Genomic DNA, 14,034 nt, shown 5'->3' with positions numbered 1-14,034 from the left:
GAACAAGCATAGTGTAACATAGATACCATGAACAGATAAGGAGCTAGTGGTAGTCCTCTTTAAGGAAAGTGTTTCAGTAATTTATGAGAAAAAGTCCAAATTGACTAAGTCAAGTTTTCAACAAAAATAAAAGGGTAATTCTACCTATTTGTAATTTAGTAAGGAATGCAAAAAAAAAATAAAGGTTTAAAGACTAAAATTTATTTTTTAATTTCCTGAGCCAAAATATCTCTCCATATGGACTTAGAGTTGCAATAGCCAAAAATATCATCCCAGAAATCCAGATTAGAGCTGAACAGTGAGAGTCACATGAAAACCAATGTGTGTGATGTCACTGTCTCACTTCAAGCATTTGATCATTTTATTGACATAAATTCTGTAATAAGAGTTACCTGTAATAGAATTAAAGTAGCTGTTATCTTAATGATTTGAAGGGACACTTTCTCGGAAAAGAAATTTTAAGTTGATAGTTCAGCACTGGCACTTGACCAAAGAGAGCTGCTCTGTACACAGCTCACTAGTGTATAGGCACCCTGTGCTCTGGGATAATGAAGACATGAGTGTCCTCAGACAGCCACCAGGAGACCACGTCAGACAGCCTGGCCATCAACACCCAAGACTTTGCCAGACATCCAACACTGAAGAGATAGCATCTTCTGAACACTACACATGTAAAACTTTCCTGTAGCAGAGGATCTCAGGAGACTGGCAAATCTAGGGAGAAGTGCTCCTTAATAACAACACCTGAATAATGCTGTACAGTTTTGGAAGTACTTTCTTGTGAACTTCATTTTTGGACTATCAGTACAAACCCAATAATCTTGACAAGTATAATGGGTCTCTCTAGACAGAATGTTAGTTGTGGGATAAATGACCAGCTCACATCTGCATAGCTAGTCCTCCAGAGAAAAATTCAAGCCTACTTTCTTTCTTTTTTTTTTTTGGATTTCTGTTCTGCTGTATCTCCTGATAGTGTCACTGACATTGTGCCAGATAACAAGCAAAGGAGACTGTTATGGTTTGAAAATGAAATATCCCCCACAGGTTCATGTGTTAGATGCTTAAGCCCCAGCTAGTGTTCTACCATTGGGCTCTATCCACAGCCTACCTTCTCAGCGCCAGTCTTTAATTAAACTACTTGGGTTAGTTTAACCTACCTATTCCTCTTTTGTGGAAGATTACTTTAACCTAGTCAGTATGATTCTATCAGGAGACAATTTGAAATCAACCTTTCAAATAGTGACTGAGCAATTGCAATAGACTTTAAAAATGGACATAAAACCAGAATCCAAGTAAAACAAGTCTAGTTGACAGCAATATGCAATTGTGCATGCCAGAAACTCATCCAATTCCATGACGCTTAAGATCAGATGTCAAGTCCCTGCACAGTTAATATGCACAATTAAAGTCGTGTGTGTGTGTTTTTTAAAAACTGATATTAATATTCTAGAGCAATTTTTAAAAACTGACATTAATATGCTGGCATAAATTGTGACATGGTTGATTATATGTACTGAATTTTTGGAGCAACAATTATATTTCTTAAAAGACATGATAAATTGTTCATCTCTTCTCATATCTGTGAAACCTTATGCAATTCACTATGAAACAAAATTTGACATTTATTCCCTAACTTCTTTAAGATATATTTTCATTATTTGAGTATGTTTGTTTCTATTTTAAGGGGATCATTTATATTAGATAACAAAGGGAAATTTACAGTAGTTTATCAAACTGATGTTATGGTATCCATAAAAATGATTAAAACTTTGTTTTTATTTTGAAGATATTTGTATTGTTACATGACACTTGAATTTTATGTAAGGGCATCAGGGTAGTAAATTAATAAGGTAGTTGAATTTGACTATTTTTTTCCTTTCAAAATGCATATTATTTCATGGAATGGAGTAAGTTCTCTTTGCATTATAGCAATTACTGAAACAAGTTAAATATTAATATTGTTAATTTTTGTCCAGAAATACTTATTGTGCACACTGTTTTCTACCACTGTCCTAACTACCTTTAGTAGGACACCTTTAGTAGGGATTCTTTGGCTCTTTTCATGGCCTTTGCCTATGCCCTCCAGATCCTGGTTAGTGAAGAGCTTGCTGCCCTGCTGGTGATGTGGTCAGTGGGTAGGTAATGGCCATGAACTCCTTCAGGGGCAGCTCCATTGTCCTCAGGGGAGAGCCACACCAAGAGATTATGGGAGTTGTTAGGTGGACCACTGTGTCCAACCCTGAATACCATGGTACCTTGCAGCCACATCGTGTCAAGAGCTCCTCACAAAGCTAGGCCAGGCCTCGTCAGGTCTCTTTCTTTGTGAATTCTGCTTTGTCTCCTCCCTTCCCAGGCCCTGGTCTCTGATGGGTAAGTTGAAAATCATACATAACAACTTCTGTCTTGATTTCTGCTTGTGGAGAACTCATCTTATGACATGTTCTTGTCACAGCTTCCACAACATTTAAGAAATTAAACTCTATTCAAATTTGTGAGGTGATGCTATTAAAGAATTCTTTCTCAAGTACTTCTGGGTGGCCAAGGTTCAATTTCTTTTACAATTATGTCCTATACAATCATGTCCCCATGTTATTCCTACCACTAATATTAAAAAGTATTTGCCTGAAGGAACCTACTCCCTCCTTAGTCAAAATATTTCCCCTGAGCTGATTCTCAGGGATCAATTTTACTCTTTGAATAAATATCTCATTTCTAAAAAGAGCTATTTATGACACATTTCTCAAGAGGAAAAAATGATAATAAACATTACAACTGAGGTACATTCATGTAGGGATCTAAAATTTTCAAAGTATGTTAACATTAACTTATTTGATCCTAATATCATCTCAAGAACAGACCAAATTTAGGAAATTAAGTTCAGATTGACTGATTTGCCCTAAGACAGTTGTGTGGTAGTGGATTCAGGAGGCAAAACCCTTCTGACCTGTACACCAACAGACAGAAATGGTAGAATATAATGCATATCCCTGAGCTAATGGGGTATGTGCTCCTAAAATTGAGGGCTTCTGAATTTTCAACATTTGCTATCACTATTTGAAGCTGAACTTGTAAAGTTGGGCTGTGCTAGCTTGGCCAGCTGTTCTGGTGCACCTACATAGGACACAAAACATTTTGCTAAGTGTTGTGTATTGACTCACTTAATCCTTACAACAGGGCTGCACAGATGAAAAGAACACTTCTTACAATCCAGAATGACAGAGGTAGTGAGTGGCGAAGCCAAGTTTTGTACTCACACAGTTTGTCTTCAAGGTGGCATTCTTACCACTATGCTAGCCATGTGTCTTGGGGAGTTGGCAAGGCCAGTGGAGGCAAACTAAAAGGATATTGAAACTTTAACTGTGAGAAGAAGGAAAATGAAAGGGGAAGAAGCAGCAGAGAATTAGTCTTCTTTAGTTATTGAGAACAAATCACTTGAGGGTTTAAGAAGTTAGGGTCATTTGTGCAATAATGTATGTTCATAAGTAACATTTGCTGACGGCAACACAAATTGGGAGAACCTTCAGCAGAGGAAGCAATTTGAAAGAGTCATTTTAATTGAAACAAGAAAAGTGTTGTGGATATTGTGGAATGAGGGTTAGTCACTGTTGGAAAAAGGGTTCCTGCTGTGAATTGGAGGGCTGCAGTTTGTTGGGTGCAGAAAGTCAATTTGTCTTATTGGGAATAAAGTGTCTTTGTCAGACCAGGGGATCAAAGTCAGCCTGTGAACATAAAATTCTGACTTGTCATCTACCTGGAAGACAGCCGCTTCTCCAACTGCTTAAGAACAACAATGCCTAATTCACTTTGTCATTGCGGGTTCTCACTAATGAACATAGAGAACAATGAAGCAGCTTGCTGTCCTATGTGCCTAGTTGTGTGGGATGCTGATTATTACTACCTACGCCAGGACCTCCCCAAAATCCCTAAGAGTAATGAGGTTAGTGAAGAGAGACAAATTTGAGGTATAAAAATTTAGGAGACATTATTGATTTCTTCTTGCATTCCAGCACTGCAGAAATGAGTACAGCAACATGTCAAGGTGAAGGAAAGCCAGAGAGAATTTCCTATTCCCTGAAGGCTATCTTTCTCTGGTTGCAGTAACTTTCATCAGGTTCCCTCCCCATAAACAGTGACTCAAGATCTGGGGAGAACAGAAAAGTGGAAGCAGAGAAGTATATTAGTCTGAAGGGTTTTTTTGTTTTTATTTTTGTGACAGGGTTTTTTTTTTTTTCACCATTTATTGATTATTATTGAACTATTTCTTGTGGTTGTTATTTATTACTCTTCCAATAGTAATATGCTAAAAGAGGAAGTATGTAAGTATTGAATTTCTATTTCTCAAAAAAGTGAATGATGAATTTGTGTTTCATAGGTGTTTGTTGAGTGTGTAATGATATCACAGTGTGGTTTTAATTGGTATATCTCATTTTTGTATGTTCATTAGTCATTTAGATAACCTGTTTTCATGAAGTGTCTGTTCAAATGTTTTGCCCGTTTTTCTCCAGTGTCTTCATTTTCCTTATTCATATGTAGAATCCTTTATACATTTTTAGCCCTATGTGTTGCAAAATCTCACACTCTGTCACTTGTATGTTCACACCCTTGTTGGTGTCCTTAGATAAGTTCATAATTTTATGAACTCTGTGTTATGTGTAAGACAGCTTCCTCTACATCAGATATTGTACTATTTTATATCTAGATGCCCTCTTTCCTGTGCCCTGGATCTTGGTCATCCTCCCTGGAGGGTATGGGTGACGTCTGGATCAGCATTGAGGCAGTGACTGGGCAGGAATCCAGTCACTGGATTGTGCTGCCTGGGAGCCTCCATGTAAGGTGAACTCCCAAGTTTCTCTGTAGTGATTTTCTCACTCCACCTTGGTGCCCCTGATGACAACCTCCATGGTGGAACCTCAGGGCCCAAGTGACAACTTTCATGGTGGGCACCAGGTGATGGTTAATCTTGATTATCAGTTTGATTGGATCGAAGACACCCAGGGAACTAGTGAGGCGTACTTCTAGGTGTGTCTGTAGGAGTCTTTCGAGTGCCAATTAACTACATAGGGATGACCTGACTTGAATGAGGGCAGCACGATAACATAGGCTGGGGGCTCCAACTGAATAAAAGGGGAAGGACGCCCATTAGTGCTGGCACTCTCACTGTTTCTTGGCTGTTGCGAGGTCACCTGCTCTGCTCTACCACACTTTTCTCACTATGATGGTCTAAAACCTCTGAAACTAGAGCCAAAATAAATCCCTCTGTCTTTAAACTGCTTCTTTCTGGTATTTGTCAAAGTGACAAGAAGTCTGACTAACACACAGCCTCCTCTTGTACTATCCATCACTCTTCTCCATGGTTCCCAAAGCCTCCTCCACCTTTCTGTCCAGGAAGTGCTGCCATACTCCTCCACACTACTCAGCAAAGGATCTCTGAGCCAAAGCTTCTATATTTGGCAACAGGAGCCCACACATTGACCTTCTGGAGAGCAGGGAACATCTTCACAGAGACCCCTGGCTAGAATTCTCTCATGCCCTGAATTTTCAGCTGGCCTATTAAGCAGGAATGCCTTTAATCCTCAGGAAACCAAGACAGTGATCCCAGCGCCACTCCCTCAACATTTAAGCTTATATCTAAAGCTGCTCATCTTCAATCCATTTCTATCTTCCAGCTACAATTCCTTCCTTCCTTCACAATTAATGATGTCATTTGTTTAGGCAACTAATATATTCCTGAAGCCATGTGGCATGGTAGCAAACATGGATTTTGGTGTCAAAATTATCATGGAGTCTAACAGTGATCCATGGTCTTCTGCCATTTAAGAGAAATGTGACTTTTAGCAAGTTAAGTAAGGTTGGAGCTTATTTTTCTGTCATCAATAAAATAGGTGTAACATTCACCTGTGGCCAGTAATAAGATCAATATGCATGTAAAACACCTTACAAATGGTAAGAGCAATAGAAATTGTTATCAATTGTTGGACTTTAGTCTTGTAGAATATATGCCAGATTATCCTGGCACACATATAGGTTTAGACTGAGCACATATGAAAACAGTCTTACATAATATGAAACTACCACAAAGTATACTTTTCTTCAGGCTCAGGAGGAGGAACCTGACGTGGAGACTGGCACTTATTGCACCAGGCGTTAGAGTTTGACTTTGGGGTTCAGGTCTGGTCTTCTTCAGGGTAATATGCAAAGAGGAGGTGCTTCTGCAGAGGCAGCAACTGCATTCATGGTTTGGGTGAAGCAGGTAAGGTTAGTATCTAGCTGACTAGGCGCAAAAAAATAGGGAATGGACAAACTTGTGCTCATTTTGCACAAACACATACAAATGATTCTATTTATTTCTTTTTAATTCTGTCTGAGCCAAATAAAAGAAACGTGAAGAAAAATGGAACCAAAGAAATGCATTTGGGATCCTGTTCTATGGCAATACTACAGTGAGAATGAATTAAGAGTTGTTATGATTAGGCCATCTATCACACCTTCCCCTGTTAAAATACATTCCTGTCATTTGGTCTCCATGCATCTCACCTGAAACACAATATTTTGTCTCAGCTGGAAGCAACTGGAATAGTTCTTAAGTCTGAGATGAACTCAGTAAGTGTCTACTGAATGAATAGCTTGATTGACTTTTATGATATTTTGATGGTAAAGGAGGTGTTAAAGATCGCAGATGCCCACATATAATTGTTTTGCTTGTGATACTGACCTCACAGGATGCTGATGTGTCCCTACGCACACTTCTGCACATTAACGTGTAAGTGTGTGTGATGGCATAAGGACTCTGATGCCAGTGCAGTAGCCCTTAATGTTGCAAAAAATCTGTATCTGGAGCTAGAAACCCTTATAATTCCACTGTTAGTACATGGAAGACGCAGAATTTGTCAAATTAATAAGGAACGGAATCGACACACCGTGATTCTTGTTCCAATAAGTAACTTTGCACTCCAGGTTTTGGAGACTTATTTTGTTGCAAATAGCTCTACAAGCTGTGGAAGCCACAAAGGACAAATCTGTAAATACTTAATTCTAAATGTCATGAGAAGTAACAGCTATACATAGGATGTTCACAGAGCTCAAGTTAGATTAGCAATTATCATTGCTAATCGCCAAAAACCATTCTAGCGGTGTAAAATTTTAATCTGCAGGTCTGAATCCACTGAAGCATTATTTGTAATGAGATGTAACTTCTTCCCCTTATCTAGTTATAGTCAGTTGCTAATTACAAGGATAAAATTGCAATTAAAAATAAATATACAAACTGTGCAAGAGTTTTCTAAGTTTAAAAAAAATGTCATTTAAAGATTATGTGTGCATTTCTTTCTGGTGAAAATGGACCTTTACAAGAAAGCTTGACCATCCACAAAGTTCCAGCAAAGACCCTTTGGATGCTTGAGGAATGTAGTTGTCTCTTTCTTAACAGCCATCAACAGAAAAGGACTGCTTAGAATCCAGACGGTTACAACATGCAAGTTGACCTTAACTGACACAAAATTTGTATGGGAGTATTTGCAATATTGTCCTCCTCTTGCCAGTGGGGGTTGCTGGACACCTGCAGTGACAGTTAAATGAAAAGGTAAGCCATGTGAATTTCATGCACATGCACCTGTAACATCTCCAGGAAACCCTGCAGATGCAGCTGCTCCCATGTGAAATCTACAGGGTTCACTGCAGGAGAAGTGAAGGTCACTGGCTGACATTAAAACTGACATGGTTCACATTTCAAAGTATCAATGTAGATAAAATATTTCTTCTATGTTTTCATAAGTAACTGACCCCAAACAACATCTTGATAATCTATATCCAATGGCTTAGACTTCAAAATTGGACTCCCCTCTTATTCTTGATAGTTCCTCAAATCTCTGCATTGATTTCTGGCTACTTTTATTTAATTGACTTTTGGAAAATTCCATTCAATTCAGAGCATTCTGTATAAAAAGATTTGCTTTCTATTTGTTGCACCTCATGAAACATATTTAATTTAATTCAAGTCAGCAAACATTTATTTAAATCTCTTTCACACAGACTGGTGCTGGACATTGTTGGGACCATCAGCCATGCTTGCATGCAAGGAAAGTTCAGGCTTTGCTTTTGGAGCAGCCTGCAGTGTCACAGAGCAGACGCAGAGGAAGGCAGCTTTGGTTTCTTCACTGTTTGGGATGGGGGTGACACAGTGGTGAGTCTGTTTTTTTCTCTCTGTACCCCACTTTAACTTTACTCCTATATTTTCCCTTTCACATCTTACATTCACCTTCCAGTCTTACAGTTAGCCTTTCCTTTTACAGAACAGAGAAAAACAAGAGCATGAGGGGAAATGAGGTGTGAGGAAAAGAAAATCGATCAAGTCCGGCAGACTTTGGTCTGTTGGTTGGTATAACAATATCTTTGATGCATGTCCAGATGCAATTTTTAAATGTCTTAATCTCAACATCTTTATCTAAAAGAAGTCCAAGTTATTTTAAAAGACTGTGACTGAAAAATTATAGGTCAGTAAGCATTACATTTGAATTTCAGGAGGAAAGGTGACTATTTTTTATGGGAAGTTTTAGGCAAAGGATGGACTTTGTAGCAGCTTTCCATTAAGATTGGACTAGACTGGAGTGCACCACACTTTCTCAGGAGAGAATCACTCACATGGAGGTGATAGATTTATTCCCATGAGGTGTGGGGCATAGTATGAAGTAGCCTGTTTCAAGCTACAAGACATATCTTTGAAGTTTCCTCCTTCATCTTAAAAAGTTACGATTTTCCATTCTCCTGTATGACATACTCCTGCTCATTGTGATATATGTGTCTTCTTGATCTGTTAGATCCTGCCATTTGCTTTTCCCTTCAATGCTAGGTTACGTGGACATACCAAGAGCCCCCCACACTTACATGAAGGTGTCTATTGTCCCTGGCATGGTAAATTACATAGGCAGATGCACACTTTTGGTACCTATATAGCTCTGTGTGCACAAACAAGTACTCTAGTGTTGAAAAACCTTTTAACAATGTTTCATTACAGAAACCAAGACACCTACTGAGCAGAGCCATGTTAAAGAGGTGAAACCCACCTGGGCAGGTCCGGTCTCTGCCCATGCTGCCCAGAACCTGACTGCATAAAGCTATCAAGTCCCACTTGACCCCACAATGTTAAGAAAAGGTTAAGTTGGTTAAGATTTCTCTGTAGTGCCTCAAAAATTCCATGACTAAAGAACTGAATTTTGAATCACAAAGAAATGCCAACTACCATACAGACAAAATTAAAATGTAAATCAACCAAAGAAGCTTAAGACATAACAAATATATCCAAAGGGAACATAACTAGGATCCCCACATCTTATCTCCCTTTGTTAAATGAAGGGATGAATGCATACCTGAATACTGTCAAATGATAGTGAAATCATTCTCCCCTGAGATACCAGGAGCAAGTACAAATGGACTTCAAGATGAATCTTTGCTAACCTCCAGGCCCAAGTCAATCTTTTAAGCCTGCAATCCATGGCAGCACTGCTTCTGTAAGCTGGATGAATTTTATTTTAAGACAAATTTGAAGGCAAGAAAATTATAAAAACACTTATACCAAACAACAATGACATTAAAACCCTAAGTCTATTGGAAGAGTCAAGGGCAGTTACAAGATAGTAATGCTTCTTAGATTTAATGTTCTGCTAGGAAGTGGGTTTTAAAACATGTTTTTGGAAGGTTAAATTTTGACTATGCAAACATGGTTGTTCTTTAGTTCTCAGTTTTTTAAATGGAGGAATGCTGAGTAAAGGAGAAAGAACTATGGATTAGCTGACCAGTCTTAGAAGGAGCAACACGGTGGGAAGAACAGGGATGTTATTTTTCTTTTCTTCTTTTTTTTTTTTTTCCTCAAATGCTATCATGGTGATGGGTTTTCTATTTTGTATGTTTATACACATTACATTAACTTTTTCTAAAGAATAAAAATGCAAAGTGAGATTCAAGGAGTAGAAATACTGTCTCCCTTTGGAGACACTGATGATACAGTGGAGCCCCAAGATACCCACTGATCAGGGAGACAGTACACATGTCCCTTTGGCTTTGCCCATGTCAATTTCATGACTAACTATTGTTGTTTTTGAGTCAGCTGGAGGCATCCAGGGATGTTTTAAATCTGTCTGTATAATGCACAGGAAATACCAAACAATCCAGTTGCTCTGCCTTTCTGTGCTGTCCTTCCTGGGCCTAGCTCAAACCCTTGCTTTTTGTTCAACTCATTACTTTTTATTCTTAAACCTCAGACTACCAACCAGTGACCTTGAATGGATGAGGAGTGAGTCACCACTGTAGGTATGGAGAGGAGACAAGAAGGAAGGGAGCCTGTGGCTTCACTTTAGCCCTAGGGATGTTCCTGTTCTTTATGGCTCACTTTTTTTCTTAAGGAAGAAAATATTTTATCAAATGGCACAAATGAGAGTGCACATATGAATGAATATGCTATTTATTTTCCTACAAATGAGGGATTTGCTAGACAGCATCATGGAAAACCTTACCTTTTATGTTAGTATCTGTCTGTCAGCAGGAAAGATTTCAAGAAAAAGTTTCTCAGCGGGTCTAATTGGTTTATAGGGCTGTGAACAAGTACAATCCCTCCTTTCTGCAGTCCTTGAGAATTGGGTAGAGCCTGAGATTACCTAATTAAATGCCTGCATTTCATACGCAAATTGAAGACCAAGGAGATTATGCCACTCTCCTGCAGTCAAAAAGTTACCTCAGTGGTACAGGGGCTCCTTGAATTCCTATTAAAGAGGTAAAAGAAAGAGATACCATGCTCCTATAGAAAATACATACCTATAAAGCACAAAAATAAATAAAATTCTTGTATCAATATGATAAGAGGTACACAGAGAAGATATATTTATAGATAAATTAACATTACCCTCAGATTTAATCTATAATATGATTAAATATGTCTAGTTTGATTAATGATGTATGATTAATCCACATACAAAAATGAATAAAGCATAAAATATAAATAGATAAAAAAAATCTGTTCAAATCTGTCATTAATTATGACTTTTGATTTTACCTCCAGGAAGATATAAAATTATAAGCTAAAGACCAAAGGAATGCATTTAAACATAAATTCAAAAGCCAATAAAACTTATATTCATAAAGGACACATTGATATTACGTTTTAGTGAATGTGAAAGTAGTTGCTGAGACCAGATGGATGTTGTATATTCTTCCTAAAGTCTCTAATAACAACAAAATGCAAATAAGCAAATGAGAAATGATTGAACTCACTAATCATTTAAAAACCAAGTATTCATAATAAAAATATTTCTCTTATCAAATGGGAGAGACTAAAATATGGGCATGCTCAGTGCTAGATAAGATGCAGAAGGAAGCCCTCTCAAACATGAGCAGTCACGATCTGAAGTGTGTAGAGTCTTTGGAAAGAAATTCGGAATACGTATCAAGAACGTGAAAAATTCCCATTACCACTGACCTGTTCCCCTTCCTAATCTGTATGCTTAGATGCAAAGCATACAGTAAGCAATCTCCTTATTCAATTATGCCCATCAGCACTACGTATTATAAGTAATCTTTGTCTGTATAAAATACGGGTTTCAGTCTTATTTATGTTCTAAAAAGCTAGAACCAAAATTTTAGATTTTAAAAATTACTTACATGGAATATTCCATGGCAGAGAAAACTTGGCACTATGTCATAATAAGTGTATAACACAGATACAAAACTCTACATACAGTATAATTTCACACTGTGCACACACAAACACATGTAAATATTTGGGCATAATCAAGAAACTAGGGAGAATTAAATCAAAATCTCCCTAACCATTAGGGTAAAAATAATTTCTAACATGGCTCTGTAGATTATTGTGAGTGAATTACTTCTAAACTAAGGAATAAAACATTACTAAGGAAAACACATACACTGATCACCAAACCACAACATATTGTACTGGAGTGTCCTCCTGAAGACCATGACAGCCCTAAGCACAGATCTATCAAAGTAAGGAGAAAGAGTCCTTTTCTCTTTTCTTACATGTAGCGCACCCCCCTTCTTATACAAGAAAAGACTATTCAATCAACTTTTTGGTTATATACATACATACTTAAATTTAACTGAATATAGTAGCTTCTAGCTATAAAATCACCGAAACCAATAATATGAAAAGTTTTATTGTGACAATATCATTTTTTCCAGAATGATCTCCCTGTGTGTCTGGGAGGTGGCACATTTGCTTCAGAAGATGTTGCCACCCATTAATATAAAAGTGTCAGTTTAGCAGCAGGGGACAGGGAGGACAAGCTCATTGTCAGATAATATGATCCTCACTACATATTTTTAATGTTATCTTTACCCATGTTAATGGAAGGTTTTAAAATACTGACTGATGGGCTGCATTCTGACTTATAGAAAAAGCATTCTGAAGCTTTCCTTTGAAAACCTGAAAGTGACTTTAAGTACCTATTGCTAGGAGAGGAGGTGGGCCTTCATTCAGCACTTTCCAGTTCCTTTCCTGAAATACTAGAAGCATCCCCTAAACCGTTCTTGCATCTGGGAAGCATCAGCCACTTGCAGCCATCACCTTGCCAACAGGGTGGAAATGAATGCTGAGGTTTTTAGGCAATGTTGTGGTGCTTCCTACCAGAGCTGTGACTCTGCTAGGAAAGCAGCACATTCTTTCCTGGAAATAGGTTTGGCCAACAGATGTTGTTAAGGCTTTTAGGCTTCTTTTAATCACCATTAAAATCTAAAGATATTATAGAATAGAAATCCCATGTTAGAAGTATTAATATCACTAATTAAGGAGTCATAAGGTAACTTTGAAAGGCCATTAAGAACAGTGTAAAGGTCAGTGACAAACCACACTTACAATGATGACGTTTACAAGGCTATTTTTGCTTAACACATTGTCATTTTACTAGAAAATTCTTCCTGATAGTAGGATTAAGTGCTCACCTTTGTGATCTGAGCTTCTTAACCAACCTCAGAAAATATGTGCTTTTACTCTGTCCATCTGAAGAGAGTAAGGAACTCCACATTCAGCTGTTCACTATGCGGATTAAATAGACTCAAGTGCTTTTTGCTTTGGGCCTTGGCTTTAAACTATAAATCAACCTTTGTCATTTTCCCTTTTTTTTCTAATACATCACTTCCACAGATTCTTTCCATCTTTGTATTCACTGGGATTAGAAATAACAGAGTCCTAAATTAGCTACACAATTTCACTTTGAGCACATCAAAGTATGAAAAGCCCCAATATGAATGTAGACAAATAGGGGAAGAAGTGAAGTATGCAGAAGAGAGATTTTTAAAATAAAATATACTGGTTATATACTCCAAGAATAAATGGTGCTTATAGACTCTTATTTCATTCCTAATGTTCACATCATATTTTAATTTTAGAACTCACTGATAAGGGTGAGTTTACAGTTTATACCCAAATAAAGATTGGACTATTATTAGATATGTCATCTCACTTTTCTTAGTGCTCTTATTTGACTTCTAAGTCAAGTAATCAGCGTTTTAAGTAGCTTCATCACATTAAAATGCACCAGGTTGGGTGGACAGCATGGAAGCAGAGCAGGGGCTGCTCCCCAGGAAGAGGTGACCAGGGAAGTTTCACCAGGAGGACGTTGCTGGGAAAGCAAGATGCTGAGGGGACACTATTCATTCTCGGGGTCTTACCTGACATCTGTGCAGGTTATGCAAGTGATGTCACGACTGTTGGTTGTGATCAGGTTCAAAGCTACTGATGTGTCCTTGTCAGAGGTCGGATGTGCTCCACATTTAAAGAAAAATTCCTGAAAGAGTGAGAAACACAATTATTTATGTGGATTCCACTTTGCCATTTTTTCCCCTTTCTGAACATTTTGACAGTAAAGGATATCTTAGGGCAGGAGAAGAACTCTGTTACTAGGTTTGAGTATGGAAGAAATCAGCATCAGCTCCTTTGAGGGAAAGAACAGCTTTGTCTGATGTGGACCTGGTCAGCAAGTGCCCTGAGAATTCCAGAAGAGAACCTAGTTCTTTCTCTGCTGCATACAA

General features: G+C 37.9%; 1 protein-coding gene across 8 annotated transcripts in view; it reads right to left on the bottom strand.

Moving 5' to 3' along the window:
* Prkn (parkin RBR E3 ubiquitin protein ligase) overlaps positions 1 to 14,034 on the bottom strand; it is a 1,269,303-nt gene that overhangs the window by 576,430 nt on the left and 678,839 nt on the right. For all 8 annotated transcript variants that reach the window (XM_074070800.1, XM_074070813.1, XM_074070825.1 and 5 more), the window contains one exon: positions 13,675 to 13,790. In XM_074070800.1, the coding sequence (XP_073926901.1) occupies positions 13,675 to 13,790 (116 nt within the window). The remainder of the gene's footprint in view (positions 1 to 13,674; positions 13,791 to 14,034) is intronic.

Source organism: Castor canadensis, chromosome 1 (genome assembly GCF_047511655.1).
Source record: "Castor canadensis chromosome 1, mCasCan1.hap1v2, whole genome shotgun sequence".
In the NCBI taxonomy this organism is placed as follows: domain Eukaryota; kingdom Metazoa; phylum Chordata; class Mammalia; order Rodentia; family Castoridae; genus Castor; species Castor canadensis.
The sequence above is the reverse complement of the archived record's forward strand: the minus strand, read 5'-3'. Positions and strand labels throughout refer to the sequence as shown.